Source organism: Babylonia areolata, chromosome 13 (assembly GCF_041734735.1).
Source record: "Babylonia areolata isolate BAREFJ2019XMU chromosome 13, ASM4173473v1, whole genome shotgun sequence".
Taxonomy (NCBI): domain Eukaryota; kingdom Metazoa; phylum Mollusca; class Gastropoda; order Neogastropoda; family Buccinidae; genus Babylonia; species Babylonia areolata.
This window is the reverse complement of record NC_134888.1, coordinates 13,143,392-13,165,319: the sequence shown is the minus strand read 5'-3', so window position 1 is coordinate 13,165,319 and position 21,928 is coordinate 13,143,392. Positions and strand designations below refer to the sequence as shown.

The following is a 21,928-nucleotide window of genomic DNA, read 5'->3' as shown; positions in this document are numbered from 1 at the left end:
CACTTGTGTAAACAAAGTGAGTCTATGTTTTAACTCGGTGTTCAGTTGTTTGTGTGTGTGTGTGTTTGTGTCTGTGTGTCTGTGTGTCCGTGGTAAACTTTAACATTGACATTTTCTCTGCAAATACTTTGGCAGTTGACACCAAATTAGGCATAAAAATAGGAAAAATTCAGTTCTTTCCAGTCATCTTATTTAAAACAATATTGCACCTCTGGGATGGGCACAAAAAAAAAAAAATAAAAATAAAGCCTAATTATATGCAAACTGCATTTACTGTTATATTTATATTTTTTTGTATTCCCTAAACTTGGCACTTTGATCTGATATTCTGACCTAACAACAAGAGCAGTCATTATTATCATTTTTTGTTCAAACAGGAACTTCTTTTGCTAAGCATGGAAGTTTTATTTATTTTGCAAACGTTTTGGTGCAGATAGTAAAGAAGGGAAATTACTCTGTAATTAATGCTAGGGGACTTAATTTACTTTAAACTGATCTTTCTCATCTTAAACATTACATTTTGAAATTATACAGAACACATTTTAATGATTAGATTTTTTTTTGATTTTTTTAAGTGTATCAAAAGTGAGTCTTGAAGGCCTTGCCTCTCTTGTTTTCTATTGAATCATCCAATAAAAGTTCATCACTGTCTTCTTCTTCAAGTAGATACTTCAATTCTTTCTGAGCATCAGCTGAAGAAAGTGATCTTGGTTGTTTTAGTGCACCACAGTTGCATAGCTTGAGCATGGTGTCTGACATTTTGCTGAGCGAGCGACGAGCCTGGCAAAACACTGATGCAGTAAGCCAATCAAATCGTTCAAATTAAGGACTGCCTCATGATGTAGATGGGGTTTCTAGCTATGAATAGAATCTAGAAAGATTTCCTAAGCTTAAGCTACCAGTATTTTTGTCAACGAACTCTAAACAAACCAGGGAAAGTCAGAATATTTCACTGATGTGTTATCTCGTCATTGTGGCAGCGAAGCGTGCATGGTTGTGCTGACAAGTTATATCATCATATAGGCAGCCTAGGGGTTAATGTATTGCTGTGCATACACAGATGTGTGCATATGAGTGAATGCGCACACACAGGCATGCATGCATGCATGCACGCAAATGCATTTTGTTTCTATTATATTATTGCAGTGATGAATATATGTGATCATAGACTCGTTTCCAGCTTGCATCATTGCATCATCACATTCACTAACACCCACTTTTCCTTCTTTTTTTTTTCTTTTTTCTCCAGTTCTGATAACTGAGAAGAAAAAGGAAATGTTCTTTCTGTTCCTAATCATTTCCTTTCAAATGAGGAGATGCACATGCATGTGCAGTTTGTACAGTGGGACTGTTTTGATGATGATGATGTTTCCTGAGAAAATACAACCTTCAATGCAAAAGACAACAATAACAAACAAAACAACAACAAAATCTTCGCATAGAAAGTGAATATTAGAGACATTTCATTTGTGGTAGACATTTCCTTGAAATGCTGCTTTGAAGGTGAAAATTGTAAGGAAATATATATTCTTTTTTTTTATTTTTTAGTTCAGTTGTTTTCTAAAATGACCTAAAACTATTAAGAGTAAAAAAATATGTTGATAAGGTTCTGTTCTGGTACTATTTCTGTTATAACTTTTTACACATGGAGAAAACTGTGTGGTATTTGTTGAAACGGTCTTTGTTTTTGATAGAAGGATATTGATCTTTTTATCTCTTTTTTGTTTGTATAGTTAGAGGAGAGGGAGAATCTTCAGATGTCAGTGAGTCAGCTCCGTCAGGAGTTGCTGCGTCGTTCCACCCATCTTCATCAGTGTCAGGAAAAACTCCTGGCCCTTAAAGAGGCCACCACTTCCAGAGGTATTATGCTTGTGTTTGTCATAGTGCAAGTGTCCGTATTTTTGTGTTTTAGTGCAAGTTTGTAAGAGTGCATATGTCACACATCATCATCATTGTGTGTGTACCAGTGCATTTAAGAAACCAAGTAGTCTATAGTCCCTAAACATTTTCAGATTGTTTTGCAATATGCTATAACAGGAAATATCATTCAGGTTCATTTGGTTTACTATGCAGTCATGGTATTATTTGCATTGAATTGAACTTTCCAGTTTTAGGGAAAAAATATTTTTATGCGAACATGACTAATTAAATGATTTAATTTTATGTTATCTTAATAATTTATTTTAAAATATGTATGAACCTGTCCTGTTCTATGTCACAGGTGTTTAGACTTTATGTACTTATTTTTTTCCCAATCTGTCAGGAGCAAAAAAGAAAAAAGAAAAAAAAAAAAGTTTGAGATGAGGACAGGACTCATGGATTTTCTTTTTTTTCTGTATTTTTGTTGAGTGATCCAAAAGAAACATGCTTTTTGTTACCATGTCCCACTGCTGACATGAGTTCTCTTGTCTGTGTACTGAAGATTAACATTGCCTATGCTGTGTGAATTACCTTGCTGACCTGTCTGTTGTCTGTAGTTTTCTTCTGGGTTTTGTTTTCATGTGTATACATCAAAAATGATTCTTAACAAAATTTTGAGACACTGTGTGTGTATGTGTGTATATATATATATATATATATTTTTTTTTTTTTTTCATATGTGTACATTGAAAATTTCCTTTTAATAAAGTTTGAGACACTGTATATTTCCTTTCTCATTTACATTAAAAATGAATGATAAGAATTGAGACATATTTTCGTTCTTTTTTTTTTTTTTTTTCATGTGTGTACATTAAAAACGGATTTTAAAAAAAGTTTGAGACTGTGTATTTTTTTTTTTTTTAATCTTTTTGTCTTTTTTCATGTGCATACATCGATAATGAATGAAAGAAACCAACAGTTTGAAACAAAGAATGTGCTTTTGTTTTGGCAGAAAACGCGTTACAGAGCGACACACAGCAGTTGACGAACCATATGCAGCTCTTGAAAGAAGATAATCGTGATCACATTGTTAAAAGGTGAGAGTAGTTTTCTGCTTAATCAAGCCTGTCTTTACCTCACAACCAGTGTCATTGTTGACCAGTAAGAGTGAAAAAAAAAGGATGGAAAAAGATGAATGAATGCTTATTGATATTACATTTTGCAGTTAAGAAGCTAGGGATATGATATAGGGGTGCAAGTCCTCAGGCATATGCCTGAAATCCGGCACAGAACATCTTGATTTTAGGTAGTTTCCGGCATGGAGAAAGTTTGTTTTGGTAGTTTCTGGCATGGAGAAATTTTGTTTTGGTTGTTTCCGGCATGTGTAAATTTGTGTAGCCTGGTTGCTCTCTCTGATTTCTCTGTCATGTTTATGTTCAGTGACATCATTTTGTATGTGATGAAACTTGAACTAAAAAGAAATGTCAGAGAAGTACTCCAATTCATATTTGTAAAAACCAGTGTGTCGTTTACTTGCTCATGCATCAATGTCTTGAAAACTATGGGAGATAAATGCATTGCCTCACTCGCTGGTGACTTAGCAATGAAAAGTGTGTTCACCAAACATATTTTGTGATAGCACATTATTAATAAAGTCTTTTTGACAAAATATTACAAGAATACTGAGTCCCTGACTGGACGACCCTTCCTTTCTTGGGGAACGTTATCGCTCACATTACACTTGATACTGTGCTTCTGCATGCCTGGAAACAACAACAACATAAAAACGATACAAAAAATAAAACGCTCCCACAGTGGCGCATACACGCACGCACCCACCCACCCACACACGCATGTGAAAAAAGAAAAATAGGTCCTCTTGCGATTTTTTATTGGTAACACCTTTTGAAAAGCCCTGGATGCCTTTCCTGAGATTTGTGCAAATCTGGAGAGAGAAAAAAGTGGGGGTGGGGAGTGTGAAACTTAAATGAGATTATGCCGACAAGGCTGTTGCAACGCTACTGCAGTTGTATCTCAAGACGAAGTGGGGGTGTGGGAGGGCCCAGGGGGAGAGGGTTACACGCGTGTGCGCACACACGCACACACGCACGCATGCCCACACACCACACACCACACACACACACACAAATGAAATCACACGGTTACACATTCGCAGGCATGAGTGCTCACACACACACACACACACACACACACACGCAAATGCACACATGCGCACGCGCGATCACCAGTGCCATCTCTGACTCAATCCTGGGGCTGCAAACATTGTCACTTTTCACAACAATCACTTTGTAGCAATTGCGACAACAACTTTGTAGCAATTGACTTTGAGTCTGTTTCTGAAATTACGTCAGCAAGGATGCGGCAAAACCCTTCCATTATGGCTGCTGTTTTAGTGTATGCTATTTAGATCTTGGAATTATGGCAGAAGTACCAAAGATTCATTTACATCACTTGCATGAAATGATTACTTGTGTTCAAAGCGCCGCCTGTCTCTCATTTTGACATCGGTTCACAGGCCTGCCTAATACTACTATTCGTTGGTAGTTTCTATGATTCAAGCTCAGACTATGGCACTACGGCCGAGTGAAACTGACTGTGAAACCTAACACACACATATGCACACGCACACACACATGCAACACACACAGGCACGTGTGCCTTGACAGACACCACACATACACAGATAGACACGCAGACAAAGGCATAGATGTGCACACACATTTTACCATTGCTTACATACATACACAGACATGTGGGCAAACACATTTACAGGCAAGTGCAGACACACACACACACACAAACACACACACACATGCACATGCACATACCATCCACACACTTGCACGGGTGTTCACACACACATGCACACACGCAGTGATGGAAACCACACATAATGATAGACAGATTGACATACACATGACATACACACACACATTTTACCATTGCTCCTATACAAACACAGATGCGTGCACACACACACACACACACCACACACACACACCATCCACATATTTGTACGGGTGTACACACACACACACACACACACATTCAGACGCTTGCATTGAAAACAGTTCCTGCATGCACATACACACATATACACACGCATGCGTGCGAACATACACACACACACACACACACACACACACATTCGCGCGGAACACACGTTCCTTCAGGTACTTTCTTTCCTCAATAGCTCCAGCTTTGCAAGAAGTGTTGCTTATGGACAGTTGAGAGTAACACTTGCATATTTTTCTTTACAATAAGATACAGAATTGTATTATAGTTTGTTTTCATAACAAAGATAATATGATTTGTCTATTGCCCTGAATAAAACTAATTGACTTATGTTATACTCTGATACAGTATGCTTTTTTTCTCTCCATTATTAGATCTTTTGCTATGCTGAATGCCCTCCTTCTTTGTCTGCTTCTTCATTTTCCTAGAATTCACCATTATTCTCCCCCAAATAACAGTCTTTAGAAATTATAATAGTGTGGTAATTGTGTCCAGGCTTGATTCTCTGTTTTGTTGAGCCTGTGTAGTATTTTCAGGCTTTGCTGCGCAAAAAAAAAAAAAAAAAATCAGGCTTGAGTAGGTCTCTCTGTTTGCAGCCCTGTATGATATGTATTTTTGGCAGTTAATTAAGGAATAGAATTCATGATAATGAAAAAGGGCATGTGTGTGTGTTTACGTGCATGCTTTTTTGGTTTTGTTTTCGAGCATATTAAAGAAGGAAAACCACTGTGTAAGCTTTGAATGATGGAAATGATGGTGCATGTATATTTGTGTAGGTGAACTGATAGTGTCTGTGCAGTGTCAGTGTATGAAGGATGGGCCCAATATAAATAAATAGAAATGAATAAATAAATATTAATTATATAGTGCTGAATCTTGTGCAGAGACAAATCAAAGCACTTTCACAGGCATGCTTAACTCTAAACTAGGGAAACTGAAGTGATGGAGGAAGCAGGGGAGGGAGGCTATTTTGGGAAGAGGTGGGTGTTAAGGCTAGACTTGAAAGAGCTGAGTGCGGAGACCTGACAAAGCGAAAGAGGAAGTTCATTCCAAATGCAAGGTCCAGAGACAGAGAAAGAATGGTGGCCAGCTGTGGAGTGTTTGAATCAATGTACATTTGTTTGCCTTGATAGATTTCTGATATATGATTTAAGATAAGATAACTGCTTCTCATGGCTTTTCCTTTCCTGTTAATGGAAGCAGTTGTGTGATGTGATTTTGTATGATTTGTGTTACTGCGGCAGGGAACAACTGGTGAAAGAGAATGCCTTGTTAAATTTACGACGGAAACAGATGCTGAATGAACTGTTCAGCTACATTTACCCCATCACTGAGGTAAGTGGATAATTTTACAGCGTGCTTGTTGACAGCCGTGCATTGAATAGTTCTGAAATTTGATTTTTAGTTGGTCAGAATTTTCTTACTCATCAAATTTGGCATGTTTAATTTCCATTGTTATTTAAAAAATTGGTTGATGATTCATCTCAAATGTTAACAAAAAATACTTATAAATTAATACTTAGATGTTTTTAGTCATGTATGTCTTTTCTGTGTATGAGTTTGTGAAGTTTTGATCAGGTGCCGAAACCAATATTCATCACTGTTTTTATTTTCTGTTTGTTTTGATCACTTGTATCAATTTCATGTACGGCTTTGTAGTGTTTTCGTAAGTCTTCATCAATTTTGAAAACATGAGCAGGAAACTGTCAGTTTGCCATTATCATAATTTTTTTGTGTTGAAATTGATAAACTGAAACTTTGCAGTAACAGCTTTGAAAATATCAAGAGAAAGAAGTCTATGTACAGAGTATTTTTATATTGGGAAGGTACATTCCTCTCTCTGCTCACAATGAGAGTGTGTGTGCTCTGTTCTCTCTGTCTCCATCACAGTGTGTGTGTGTGTGTGTGCGTGTGTGCGTGTGTGTGTGTGTGCGTGTGTGTGTGCGTGTGTGTGTGTATTTGTGTATGTATGCATGCATGCGCACTTGTTAAGATCAGTTCAGTGCTTTAACATGCTAAAAGATAGATTACTGTTATTATTTTTTATACTGTGAATTTGGGGAAGCTTCTGGAAGTTGTGCATTACTTACGAAAAGTACTTCTACTTTCAGGAGAAACATAGATACTTCATTAACAGTGTACGGCTGCCACATGCTGAAGAACTACAGGGTAGGTGAAGTAACTAATTAATTCTATTTAATTTGCAGTTGGATTAATGAAAATGTGAATTGTATTCAATGTTGACTTTCATACAAATACTTGCACTGCCATCAACCTTTCAGGTCTATAACATATGCACAGGTAATATTTTGCCTGCATTTGTTATCAGTATTATTGATTTAAGTCAATATATAGACGGGTGCAATAGCCAAGTGGTTAAAAGTGTTCGACTTTCAATCTGAGGGTCTTGGGTTTAAATCCTGGTAATGGTGCCTGGTGGGTAAAGCGTGCAGATTTTTCCGATCTCCCAGGTCAACATATGTACAGATCTGATAGTGCCATGAATATGTACTGGAATAATATAATGTTATGTCTTTTGGGTAATGGGATAGAAGAACTAGATTTTTCTTGTTTAATTCTTATTGATCAAGTTTTTTTGTTTTTTTTTCTAAACATTAACAACAACAACAACAACAACAAATTGTGGTGGAGGAGTCTGAGAGAGCCAGTGAGGGTTTTAGCAGATTTAAGTTTTATGGGCATGATAGAAAATGCTTGAAGAAATGCTGCCAGCCTTATCTGTTAGTACTATTTTTTTGGTTTTTGATACACATATGAAGTTGTTTTTCTTGTTCACAGTGCATGTGATTATGTTAATGCAATCAGTCATCCATAAGACAGTGACTTGAACATGTTAAGTGAATTTGTTCCTTTTTTTTTTGTTTGACTCCTGACTTAATAAGCACAAAAACGGCGTGATGCTTAGTGAGACAGGTGTATGTGCTGTCAGGTCATGCACCCTACCACCTCACCCCCCACAGGCCTGTAGGGTACTGGGGTCTTTCAGAAAAAATAGCTTCTTTGCATTCTTGAAATTCTGTGCTAGAAATTTCCTCTTTTCTCTTGTTCTCTTCGTTTCTGCGTTTTTGATCCTACTGCAGTATTGTCTGCTTTTTTGGCCTTCTCAGTCTGTTCCCCTTTCTTTTTTCACAAATGTCTTCAGCACAGCCTTGTCTTATTTCCCTATTTCCCTCAAGGAGCTTACTGGTTATGATACTGATACCAAACTGTTTTGTTTTGCGGTGGTTGTTCTTCCTCCCACCCCCCCTCCATATGTGACAGTTTTGTGTTTAATGTGATTGAAATTTTTGTTCCCCCCCTACCACCTCCCCCCCCCTCCCCCCCCTTACCTCCCCCACTCAAATGTGACAGCTTTGTGTTTAACGCAGTTGAATAATTTTTGTATTTAGTTGGGTAATCCTGATATGGCCCTGTGCAGTCAGCTGAAGCATAAGCGCCAGTGTGAAATGTGTGCTGTCAGGTCAGGACGAGACAATGATAGCAGTGGGGCTGGGGTACAGCTGTCACCTGACTCTGAAGGTGGCCCAGATCCAGGGCCTGCCCCTGCGACACCCCATGGAGAACCGGGGCTCCAAGTCCGTCATCTACGACCAGGTCCACTCCAAACTGGCTGACAAGGACAGAGAGTGAGTTTGAAGGGCAGTAATACCTTTTTTTTGTTTTTTGTTTGCTGCCCTGTCTTCTGCACTGTCAGTGGCATTACTCTCACGCCGCTCACCTTCATCCCTGCATGCACAGCCACACCTGGGTTGGTCTGTTGCAGTCCATTGGGAACCATCAAGATTAGGTCAGCAAGAGGCCACACTGCATTTACTTCTCTTTCTGTACTTTGCCATTTGCAGAGACGCAGGTTTTCATACAAAACCAACAGACCTTGAGGAATCTGAACACTTTTTCCTGTGTGGCTCCCCAATCACAGAGTTAGGGGAGAAGAAGAAGAGAAAGCCCCATGGTGCAGTTCATTTTACAGAACAAAAGCAGTCCAGTCTTAGGAGGAAGAAGCCCAGATACATAGTGATGACTGGAAGCTGTGTCTTATCTCTGTAAGCTCACACCCCTTCACTGACAAACGTATTCAACAGCAGCAGTCAAAGGGTTAAATTAAATAGTTTATTTTGAAATGAAGGAAGTTTGGGAACATGACTTTTAGTTTCACTGCTCCCAAGTATTTGGAACTCGTTGTCATCCCTTTTTTTTTTTTTTTTTTTTTTTTTGATAAGGCTCCCAACACTGAGTGAATTCAAAGTCGGCCTCAAGATGTATTTATTTTGCTCAGTGTTCTCTTTGCTATGTTACAGGTTTTGTTCATGGAATGCTGTTTGTGGGTGTGTATTGCATGCATTGTGGGAGTGGAGTATGCAGTGCTTTGATTTGCATTGTGCAGATCTACACCCTGTGTAAACATGATTCATTATCATGATAATAATTTTTTTGTTTATGCAGGGATGCAGGACGTTTACATAAAAAAAAAAAAAATTGTGTTTTATTGACTGGAAATTTTGTAAATTCTTTATTGCCTGTTTCGCTATGTTGTGAACAGGAAGTTTTCTGTACATTTGCCTTTGGCAGCATTGCCAACAACTTGGAAAGACTGACTTTTGGGTGTATTGATTAGCTATCACACCTCCTTTTATTACACATTGAGAAATCTGTGAATATGTGTGTGACTATCTGTGACCATGACATTTTGTGTGGCTCTATCTCTTTGTTGTTTTGCTGCTGATATAATTGTTCAAGCTGCATTAACGGGCAACCTTTGAGGAAATGGGAACTTGTGACACACTGAGAAATGTTTCAGGTTTCCTTTGTATTCCAAAGGCAGGGACAAAAACCACTTCAACTATGGTGTCTTTCTCCTCAACAAGAACATCAGTCAGGTTAGACCACTTTGAGACAGTTGTGATGGAGAATGATAGAGGAGTTATGCATGTGTTTGTGCCCGTTAGAGAGACAGAGAGTGTGTGTGTGATGGAGAGGGGTGGGGGTGGGGGGCGGTGGATGGTGAGAGAGAGAGAGGGGGGAGGCTCGGATGTATGGGGGTGTATAGGGAGGGAGATTACATTTTTTTTTTATATTGCAAATGAATATTTCAGTGAGCTGTAATATTGGAATTAAGATTGATTGATTTATTTTTTTAAGCAGGTTTTTAGTACAAGGTAGATTATCTTTAGTGCAAGATAGATATCTTCCTTAAAAATAGGGTACTTTCCCCTCATGTTAATTGGCTGAAAAATATACTGATTTCAGTTGCCAATCAGAATTTATTATTTCTTTTGCTGCCAAGTTTCTGTGTGAAAAACAGTCCCTGGCACCAAATATTTTAGACTTGATGCAATCAATGTGATGATTCAGTTCATGTTAAAACAATACAGTGGACTTGTTCACTTCAAGGTCAAGGGGGGGGGAGGTAACTCAGTTTCCTACTGCACGGGAAGGTTGGCTGCTGCTGTCAGGCTTTGTTACAATGTGAAAAATGGTTCATTTAACATGAACCCTCAGTGTGGGCTAAAGTCATCTGTGACGGTGAACTGTCTGGTCAACTAAAGTTGCCTATCGCAGCGAACGAGTTAAGCATAGACATGTGTACATGCAGGTGTGTCAAAGAGAAAACTAGGAAAAAGGGCGTGGGGGTATTGGGAGAGTGGGGGGCGGGAGGGCAGGCAAGCGTTCAAGAGCCACAGAATGATGCCAGTGGTGTTGGTGTGTTGCAGTTGAGGTACCAGTGTTCCATGCCCACCCTGGATCTTCGACAGACGCTACAGAACCTGTTGACTCTGATGCACAAACTGGGAGTACGCTTGTGAGTATTTTGTGTGTGTGTGTGTGTGAGAGAGTACAGGAACATGAGTAAAATGTGAGTAAATGAGTGTGTGTGTGTGTGTAGAGGCACATTTGCTGGGTATGTGTGTGTGTTTGTGTGTGTGTGTGTGTGCGCCACCCCTTTTTTTTGTATTTTTTCCTGTGTGCAGTTTTTCTACACAATTTTGCCAGGAACAACCCTTTTGTTGCTGTGGGTTCTTTTACGTGCGCTAGGTACATGCTGCACATGGGACCTTGGTTTATCGTCTCATCCAAATGACTAGTGTCCAGACCACCATTCAAGGTCTAGTGGAGGGGGAGAAAATATCGCGACTGAGCTGTGATTTGAACCAGTGTGCTCAGATTCTCTCACTTCCTAGGCGGACGCATTACCTCTAGGCCATCACTCCACGTGATGTGTGTGTGTGTGTGTGTGTACAGGAACATGTGAGTAAATGTGTGTGTGTGTGTGTGTGTGTGTACAGGCACATGTATGTACAGGCACATGTATGTGTGTGTGAGTGTGTGTGTGTATGTGTGTGTGCGTGTGTACAGGCATATGTGGGTATGTGGTTTTGTGTGTGTGTGTGTAAGAACATGATTGATTGATTTATTGATGTGGATACTTATATAGCGCTGATCCTCGGTCAGAGACCAAGCTCTAAGTGCTTTACATACACAGGGTCATTTGCACCACAGGCTGCCTGCCTTGGTAGAGCCCACTGACGTTCGTTTCCTGTGTCATTCAATCAGATTTCTTACACGAACACATATACTATCAGACAGACATGTAACATTTTACGTGTATTACCATCTTTGTTTTAATTCCCCATCATGTAGGCAGCCATACTCTGTTTTCAGGGTTGTGCTTGCTGGGTATATTCTTGTTTCTATAACCCACCAAGCGCTGACATGGATTATAGGATCTTTAACATGTGTATATGATCTTCTGCGTGGGCATACACATGAAAGGGGTTCAGGCACTAGCAGGTCTGCACATATGTTGATCTGGGAGATTGGAAAAATCTCCACCCTTTACCCACCAGGTGCACCAAGATTCGAACCCAGGACACTCATATTGAAAGTCCCAACTCTTGAACCATTCAGCTGTTGCACCCGTCAATAAGGAACATGTAGGTATGTATGTGTGTGGATGAGTTTGTGTGTGTGTGTGTTTGTGCCTAATGGAAACGGTCACCCTTGACAGAGCACCACCTTGCTGATTTCAGGGAAGGGGACACGACTGTGGTGCCCCCCACCCTCACCAGCACCCCGGAGGGCACGGCGCTGTCCCGGCCCTCCCCCAACGGCAGCAGCAGCATCACCACCAACCTCACCCCCTCCTTCCTCAGCCCCTCTGCCAACGGAGACCTCATCAAGGCCCAGGACTCCACAGCCCACAACCAGCATTCCAAAACCAGCGACTTCAGTGAAGGCAGCACCGGACAGAGTACCACGGCAGACAAATCGTCCGGGAAGGCACGTGACGCAGGGGGAGAGCACTTTGACGAGGCGGAGGACATTTTCAAACCGGCAGGCGACGACCACTTCTTCCGGGTCAGACGGTCCTTCATGGAGGAGTTCAATGCCTCCGCTGGGGAGGAGGGGGAGAGGCATGGACTGACGGACCTGCAGGCAGGGGGGGAGGAGGGGGACGACTCGCAGCGTGTCTCTGCCCTCCTCCAGACGGCCTCGGAAGGCAGGGCACTGACGCCCAAGACTTTCCAGCTGCTGAAGGGGAAGCGCCCAGGCAGCAGGCGAGCTGGTGGAGGGGAGTGGAATGACAACAACTCCGGGGGGGAGAACGGAGTGGACGCCGACGCTGAAAATTCGGACGACGAGGACGTGCGCGCAGGTGGTGGGGAAGAGGTTAGGGTGGGGGGTGTGCTGTCGCATGACCCTGACCTGAATGGAGGCGGTAGGAGGAACAGTGGCAGTGATGGAGAGGAAGACAGTCCCCGGGTGGGTGGAGACGACTCTGGCATTGTTGCCCACTCACAGGCATCCTCAGGGCCATCAGGTCACAATGCAGGCGGGGTGCGGCAAGAGTGTTTTGCTGACGATCTACTGCTGACAGAGGATGGGTAGATATGGGAGAAGTTAAACTCTGTGTGTGTGTGTTTGTGTGTGTGTGTTTTAGGCAGTTGTGATACAGTGTGTATCTCAGTATGTGTAAGGCAGGGGGAATGTGTGTATTGCGGTGTGTTTGTGGAGACTTTGAAAAGAGTCCCCACAAACAGGAGTACACACATACATCTCTGTGTGTTGGGTCATATGCACTTTGTTAAAAGTATCCAGAAAAAAGTTTTCACACATTCCCTTGAGCGCATAGACAGGCAGACAGACATAGATGCACATACATGGGTTCACAGACAGACAGACACAAATTCAATATGATTCAATGTAACACTGCCTATGCATGCAATCACAGTAGACTTGCTTAGAGTACATGTGAGTACACATGCACACATGTAACTCATACAAAGACACATTCACTATTTTTCTTGGTTGTAAGATGGAGATCAATATAGATATACAAAAACAGAAAAGAAAAAAAACAAAAAAACAAGAAAAATATTTGAAGCACATTTGCACCTTTGATTTGTTTAGATCTAAACAATCTTTTTGCATGCCTTTAGTTTGATTAAACCAATAGAAAACTGATTTGGAAAAAAAAAATGCTGATATTTAATGCAGAAATCAGCATATTTGCAAACATGTATTTTGATAGAATGCACGTTTAATGTACTGCTATGTAGAAGACCCATCAATGAATTTTGAAAACTTTTTTCAAAAGCCCTGTTGACATTGTTTCTTGAACATTCTTGGTCAAAATGTGGTTGAGAATTCCAGAATCTAATGGGAGTCATATCCCATATTTTCATTTAAAATCTGTTTGATTCTGTGAGTATGTTTCCAAGACAAAACCACATTTGAAGTCATGCAACATGGAAAACAATTTTCAGAACACTTTACACTTTCCACTCATTTAGTGACTTGAATTGGACCAGAACACAATCAGTTTCAGCTTGACTGCAAACTGCAAACATCAGTTGGAGTAAATCGCATCTGATCCATAAATCGCACCATCTCTATAAATTGAGCAAAAAGTACACTACTTAAATCTGTGTTCAGATTCTCATATCGCAATCATTCATTCATGTACTGGGTTGTTCAGCCACCTGTTTTCAGAGTTTCCTTGTCTGCGAAATCCTTCCTCCCTTCTTTCATTCATTCATCTGGTTACTCACTGACTTTGTCACTGGTTGCAGCCACACAGAGAACTCATTGTTTGCTTTACAGAAACTGATGCCTTGACTTGACTGTCCTCGATCACAGACTTGAGATATTTCATAGATCTTACTGCCCTTTTCAGAGTCTTTGTTTATGTGTACATGTGTGTGTGCATGCTCGTTTTCTCCACAGCATTTTTCTTCCATATGATGGTTAAAATTGTCATAATGTTCCAGTTGTGACATTGTTAAGTGGGTCATGTTTCAGTTGTTTGCTTAACAACAATACTTGTTTAGTATTCACTTGGTAATCCCAGCTGATGATATGTTGGGATTTTAAGGTTTAGATTTACTGTGTGAATTCAACAAACAAATGTGAAATGTTAGTGGTTCAAATCTTAACCAGTTATTTGACTTGATATTTATTGTCTTTTGGCCATTAAAAACAAAAGGAAATATAACAAGCAAACAAAAAAAAGTGTAATTGCTGCAGTTGAGTTAATTTGTGGCCATTGGCCCCCCCACACCCCCTCCCCGCCCCCCTGTCCCAGTAATTAAAAACACCAGTAAAAAGAGACTTCTCAGATTTTAAAATTTCTTCTCTGAATGTGTTATGTGCCAGACAGTTCTTTCTCCAATTTTGTGTTTAAAATTGTGCAATATTATGTTCAGAAAAGAAAACAGTCCATTTTCGTTTCACAATTGTACATTGTTACCTGCATGCATTTTGATTTTTTATGTGGAGATAACAATTTTCATTTGCGCCATGCGTAAATGTTGAAAATGATGCATTGTTTGAGTATGCTTTGGGTTTTTTTTGGTGTGTGTGTGTGTGTGTGCGTGTTAAACTTTGTGTAATTGTCTTCTGCAGGTGAATGTGTCAGATTTTTCTCGTGAGATACCTGAAGTACTGTTGTTGGCTGTATTCACAAAGTGAAGCTTCGACCACAACTTCTCTAAATGTGAATACCTGTTTCATGCACAAACAGTAATGATTGCGAAAACATGATTTGAATTTTTTTTGTGTGTTTATATATATATATATTTTTTTTTAAGCAGTGTACAATGGGCTGTGTTGGAATGCATCACTGCCAAAGAGCAGTGTTGCTTCTTGAGAATGGAAAATGGCTGTCTGAATATGGGATTGGGGAGGTGGTTAAAATGGTCAGAAGAATACATGTAAAACAAAACCATCTTACAGAAACCGGTGAATATGTGAATTGTACAACATGAACTCAACAACAAAAAGATAGAACTGGCACAGAGTAATTTTGCTATCATTGCCTGCTTTTTGAGGTACCTGTTGAAAAATAAAACATCAAAATGAAGTTATTCGACAGTAAATGGTGAGAAATGATTAATTGTTTGGCAGTTAAGATTGGAATCTGAAGCTTTCATAGGAAATTAAAAGCTGGCTGAGAAGATTGGACAAAAAGAGTAGGGCACAATGGCTGAATGGTTCAAGCGTTGGACTTTCAATCTGAGGGTCCAGGGTTCAAATCTTGGTAATGGCGCCTGGTGGGTACAGGAAGGAGGATTTTCCAATCTCCCATGTCAGCATATGTGCAGACCTGCTTCTTCATGTGTATATGCATGCAGAAGATAAAATATGCACATTAAAGATCCTGTAATCCTTGTCAGCATTTGGTGGGTTGTGGAAATAAGAAATATACACAACATGCACATCACCGAAAATATAGTATGGCTGACTACATGGTGTAGTAAATAAACAGTCATACAGGTAAGATGTTACATGTCTGAATGTTTTGTTGTGTGTGCCTGAAATCTGATTTAATGACACAGGAAATGAATGATGAGCACCCAATGGCAGCCATCATTCAGCTCTAGCCAGGTAGGCAGCCTTTTGTGCAAATGACCCCGTGTTTCTAAAGTGCTTAGAGCTTGGTCTCTGACTGAGGATAGGTGCTTTATAAGTATTTGTATCATCATCAGCATCAAGTTTTGTGCAGGAAACAGGCATTCAATGTTGAGTGTGGTTTGTAACATGTTGTGGCTCAGAGGTCAGTGGAATGAAAGCGCTGATGTAAAAGTGCTATTTATGTATACTACAAAGTACAATAATTATATTGTTGTTAGCCATGAAGTGAGTTGTGTGTCACAGGTCTTGTGTAGGATCTGGCTGATGCCATCATTGTCTGTGATATCTTTGAACAGGTGCCCTTGGGGAGGAAGGGTGGGGTGGGTCAGGGTGGTGGGGGTGGGGCTGTTCAGGGATTACCGGTCTCACTTGTCATCTTGTGTGTGTGTGTATCTGCGCGCATGCATCTCTGTACAGGTGTGAATGTGTATGTTGTTTGGGCATCAAACAGTGAAGTTTTGATCCGATATGGACAGGGCTGTGTGGCTTAGATGGAATTGTTCACACTCACAACACATAACTTTTGCTTTGACAGAAACTTGTTTTCTTATGGTGAGCAGAAAACTATTTGGGATCGGTTGACAGTTACCACACTGTCCTTATCCATGATTCAGTTGATATTTATCTTGTCTATGTTGCTTTTGGTTTAGAGTGTTGGACAAGCATTTGGACTTTTTGTTATGAAGTGTCCAAGTCGGAATGTCATTGTGAAAACAGGAAAAGGTTGAAACTTTGGTAACATTTGCCATGAAATTTGCTTGGATCAATGGATGTGAAAAAGGTGAAATGCTGGTAGGTGGGGGCTGACCACATATTTCCAGTTTGAGAGAAATTTGTTTCTGAACAAACTTGATTGATACAGTTTACACTTTTTTTTTGTGGGCAGTAAGTGTATGATGTATGGACATTTCATTCCTTCTTCTCCAGAGAATGTCAGTTATATTTACCACTATGTGTGTGTATTTGTGGTGTGTGTGTGTGAATGTCAGATGCTTTTTCAGTTTTATTCTTCATGGATGGCCATGAACTTATATATATGTGGTGGTGTGTCCATCGAGATCGATGATGACCATCGTTGTCATCCAGATGGGGGATGGGGGAGGGTGGTGGTGGGGTGGGGGGAAGGATGCTCATGAGTCTATCTGTGAGTGCGCAGATGGCTGAATAGTCCAATCTGCGCACGAAATGTTCGCTGACAGTTGGGGCAGACAAAGACAGGCATATCATTGTCAGGGAGCTTGTTTGCCCGTGACTTTCTGGCCTGCCTCTTCTGAACAGCTGCAGCAGTCCTGTTGGCCTCGCACAACTTGGCGCCTTTGTGCACAGCAGCGCGCCATTTGTTACGGTCCACTGCAGATTCCTCCCAGGAGTCAGGGTTGATATCAAACGCTTTCAGAGAGACCTTCAGAGTATCTCTGAAGCGCTTCTTCTGACCTCCGTGTGATCTCTTCCCTTGTTGCAGCTCGCCATAGAAGAGCCTTTTGGGCAGCCGATGGTCTGGCATGCGCGCCACGTGTCCAGCCCAGCGAAGCTGGGACTGCATCAGGATGGTGAAGATGCTGGGAAGGGTGGCTTTTGCGAGCACCTCTGTGTCTGGGGTCCTGTCTTGCCACTTGATGTTCAGTAGCTTCCTGAGGCATGTTGTGTGGAAGTGGTTCAGCTTCTTGGCATGTCGTTGGTACACTGTCCAAGTTTCGCAGCCGTACAGTAGTGTGGGGAGAACTACTGCTCTGTAGACCTTTAGCTTGGTTTCAAGACTAATGCCTCTTCTGTTCCAGACATTTGCATTGAGTCTGCCAAAAGTTGCACTTGCTCTTGCAATCCTGACATTCACTTCATCGTCGATGGTCGCATTTCGTGACAGTGTGCTGCCAAGGTATGTGAACCGCTCCACCGCACTGAGTCTCTGACCGTTGACTGTGATGTTGGGCTCAACGTAGGGTTTCCCTGGGGCTGGCTGATGGAGAACTTCAGTTTTCCTCGTGCTGATGGTAAGGCCGAAGTTCCTGCTGGCAGTGGCAAACTTGTTGACGCTGAGTTGCATGTCAGCTTCAGATCCAGCGTTGAGGGCACAGTCATCAGCAAACAAAAAGTCTCTGATGATGTCTGTCATGACCTTCGTTTTTGCTTGAAGCCTTCTGAGGTTAAACAGCTTGCCATCTGTTCGGTACTTTAGGCCAATTCCAACATCGCCATCTCTGAAGGCATCAGTAAGCATTGCAGAGAACATGAGGCTGAACAGCGTTGGAGCCAGGACGCAGCCTTGCTTGACACCATTTGTGACAGGAAAAGGAGCAGATGTTTCACCATTGTCCTGGACTCGAGCCTGCATGCCTTCATGGAATTGGCTGACCAAGGAAATAAATTTCCGAGGGCATCCGTACTTGGCCATGATCTTCCACAGTCCCTCTCTACTCACGGTGTCAAAGGCCTTAGTGAGGTCGACATAGGTGGAGAACAGATCAGCATTTTGCTCCTGACATTTCTCTTGCAGCTGCCTTGCAGCAAACACCATGTCGGTGGTTCCGCGCTCTTTCCGGAATCCACATTGGCTCTCAGGCAAATGACCTTGGTCAAGGTGTGCTGTGAGGCGGTTTAGTAGGATCCTGGCAAGTATCTTGCCTGCGATGGAGAGCAGGGAAATGCCCCGATGGTTATCACAGGCTTGCCGGTTCCCCTTTCGCTTGTACAAGTGAATGATAGATGCATCTTTGAAATCCTGGGGGATCGTCTCTTCTTTCCACATGAGTGAGTACAGCTGATGAAGCTTCTCAGTCAGCACAGTGCCTCCATCCTTGTAGACCTCTGCTGGTATGGAGTCTGAGCCAGGTGCTTTGCCACTGGATAGCAGACGGATTGCTTTCTGGGTCTCAAGAAGTGTTGGCGGATCGTCCAGTGCTTCGTTGGTGGGGACTTGTGGGAGACGGTCTATGGCTTCATCATTTATGGAGGAAGGGCGATTTAAGACACTGTTGAAGTGCTCAGCCCATCGTTCGAGAATGTTCTCCTTCTCGGTGATCAAGGTATTCCCATCTGCACTGAGGAGGGGGGATGATCCTGAGGATGTGGGGCCGTAGACTTCTTTTAAGGCATCATAGAACCTCTTCATATCGTGCCTGTCAGCATATCCCTGGATCTCATCAGCTTTGTCACTCAGCCACTTATCCTGCATCTGGCGTAACTTTTGCTGAACAGTCCTGCGGATGGCATTGTACGCATCCTTTTTTGATGTGGACTTTGGGTTGCTCAGGTGGGCTTGATGCAGACGGCGTTTCTCATCCAGAAGCTGCTTGATTTCATCACAGTTTTCATCAAACCAGTCTTTGTGCTTTCTGATCATGGGTCCCAGGGTCTCTGAAGCTGTACTATAGATCAGCTCACGCAGGGTCCTCCAGTCAGACTCCACATTCTGGTTGTTCAGAGAGGCGGATTCCAGACGATCTTCCAGCAGCTCCACAAAGGACTGTTTGATGGTGATGTTTTTCAGCTTAGCGATGTTGAGCCGTTTTGGAGCCTTCTGGCCTTGGGGGCGTCTCTTTGGCTGGATTCGAATATTCAGCTTCGAGACTACAAGGCGATGGTCTGTCCAACACTCGGCGCCGCACATGGTCTTTGTTACACGTACATCTTGCCTATCCCTTTTCCTGACGATGACATAATCGATGAGATGCCAATGCTTTGAGCGAGGGTGCATCCATGACGTCCTGTTACGGGTAGGGAGGCAGAAAACTGTGTTGGTTATCAGCAGTTCGTGCTCTGCACATGTCTGAAGCAAAAGCAATCCATTTGGGTTGCAGTGGCCCACACCGTGCTTTCCAATCACTCCATCCCAGGAGATGTAGTCAGAGCCAACTCTAGCATTGAAGTCCCCAAGAATGATGAGCTTGTCTGCTTTAGGGATGGCAGCAATGACAGAGTGAAGGTCCTCGTAGAACTTCGCCTTCACTTCATCCGGGTTGGTCATGGTTGGGGCGTAGGCACTGACAATGGTGAGGTGCTTCTGGCCAGATGCCAGTGGGAGTTTCATGGTCATAAGCCTATCGTTGACTCCCTTTGGGATTCCAGCTAGCTTGCTGACAAGTGCTGTTTTTACTGCAAAACCAACACCAGCCTCACGTCGCTCTTTGCTTCCTCGTCCACTCCAGAAGAAGGTGTAACCAGATCCCCGTTCACAGAGCTCGCCTTCGCCTGCAAGCCGAGTCTCACTCAAGGCTGCGATGTCGATATTGTATCTGGCGAGTTCGGATGCAACTAGTGCTGTTCTCCTTTGGGGTCTGTCTGCGTTATCTCTGTCCAGGAGAGTCCTTATGTTCCAAGCACCAATGGTGAGAGGAACGATCCTTGTTTTTTTCTTTTCTTTCTCTTTGTTTCGACCGCTGATGTAGGGTCCCCGCCAGCCGCGGTATGCTGGCCAGGGTGATATGGAGCAGGCAATTTTTAGGGCACCTTTTCTAGCCCCTTCCTCATGCTAGGGAGGTGAGCAGTGCTTTCCTAAAGAGGGCTGCTCAGACGCTCAGACGGCTGCCGAGCTCCATCGCTGCTCCTGTCGACGAAGAACGACCCTATGGCCTGAGCCGCCTGCGTGCAGGTCTGCGGCTGCGACTGCCAGTGTACCCACACCTGTCGTTTCGTCGCTCGCCTGTCGCCACAGGACTTGGGGGTGATGAAATGATGAAGGATGAAAGGTCATTTTGGATGACTGATGACTTGCGCGATGAGTTTGTTTAAAGTGAAGAGGAGTTGCGCAACGTCGACCTCACTCTCTCGTCCGGGTCCACCAATTTCCAGTGGCAAGACTAAGTCGAGACGACTGGAGGATGAGCACGGATGCAGTGGATGACCAAGATATCCTTTCGGTGTCTCATCTTGCTCTCTGCACTCCACAGTGCGTTGCTGTAACCGCCTTCCTCTCCGTTGAACCGATAGGTTTCTTCCGCAGATTCTGCCGGATCCAGACTTCGCATGCATGGGTAGACACACCCCGGGGGCCAACTGCGTGTGGCATGCACACAGCACGGTGGAGCTAGATGGCCGTCGGTGGCTCTCCTGAGCCGACGCCCTTTTATGGATCTCCATAAGGGTGTCTAGCCACCCGCCTCACCAGTCCCAGAAGGGAGTGGTGGGAGTGCCGGTTTAGTCGTCGGCAACCCGACCCTGAACAGGTTGTACTGGATTACAGGTTACCAGTAGCAGATCTAATGACCTGACCTGACTCATATATATATGTACTCATATATATATGTACACACTGGGTTAATGAGCATACATGCACACTAATGTGTCATAGGGTTATTACTTAGAATCACCTTGCTTGGGTGAGTTGAAAACAGTCACCTGCATGACCATTGGGTTCAGAACATGTTTGCACCTATGTTGACTCAGCAGATTAAGGAAAAAAAATGGTGAAAAAGAAATTTACTTGGCTAGCACTGCCATGCTTTGAACCTCATTATGCAGATGGACATTAGAAACAGTCCACTAGTTTTTCTGTCCTTCATTTTATCCATCTTAGATAGAAAGACAGTAAAGTACAAAAATGTGTAGCTTTAGGGCGACAAGTGAATAAAGTAAGACTGAACATGATGATCTGAATCCCCTGTAGGGATGCTGGGGGTCTTTCAGTATAAATACCATCCCCGCCTTCTGGAAATTCTGTGCTAGAAATTTCCTCTTTCCTGTCACTCTCTTTGTTTCTGCCTTTTTTCTATCTTCACTGTTATCTCCTTTTTCTGCCTTCTCAGTCCATTCCCCTTTCTTTCTTCAAGCAAGTCTTGACACTTTTTTCTGCAGTCTATAATGTACTGTTTTGCTCTGGCGATTAGGTAGTGAGATGTAAACACTGTGATGGGCACTAGCTGCCCATTCTGCATTGTCATTTGCCTATAAGACCTTTTTTTAAAAAAAAATCTGGCTTTGAAGTATTGATTTTTTTCTTTATGATTTTTTGTAATCTGGGGATGATAAATTAAGCAGATTGGCTGGCGTCCTCAGCATGGCCTTGTCTTATTTGCCATGAGGAGCTAAATAGTTAGGATACTGTGTCATGAACTGTGTTTTGTGGGTTTGTCTTAGTGGGTTTTTTTTGTTGTAGATGTGACAG

At 42.4% G+C, this 21,928-nt stretch overlaps 1 protein-coding gene across 1 annotated transcript in view; it reads left to right on the top strand.

Annotated features, from left to right (window-relative positions):
* Positions 1 to 16,862, top strand: part of LOC143289067 (UV radiation resistance-associated gene protein-like) — a 37,577-nt gene extending 20,715 nt beyond the window's left edge. Inside the window, exons 9-16 of the mRNA XM_076597889.1 lie at positions 1,734 to 1,860; positions 2,873 to 2,957; positions 6,141 to 6,231; positions 7,008 to 7,065; positions 8,378 to 8,543; positions 9,716 to 9,794; positions 10,629 to 10,717; positions 11,946 to 16,862. Coding sequence (XP_076454004.1) covers positions 1,734 to 1,860; positions 2,873 to 2,957; positions 6,141 to 6,231; positions 7,008 to 7,065; positions 8,378 to 8,543; positions 9,716 to 9,794; positions 10,629 to 10,717; positions 11,946 to 12,804 — 1,554 coding nt within the window. The 3' untranslated portion in view covers positions 12,805 to 16,862. The remainder of the gene's footprint in view (positions 1 to 1,733; positions 1,861 to 2,872; positions 2,958 to 6,140; positions 6,232 to 7,007; positions 7,066 to 8,377; positions 8,544 to 9,715; positions 9,795 to 10,628; positions 10,718 to 11,945) is intronic.
* The last annotated feature ends 5,066 nt before the right edge of the window (positions 16,863 to 21,928 follow it).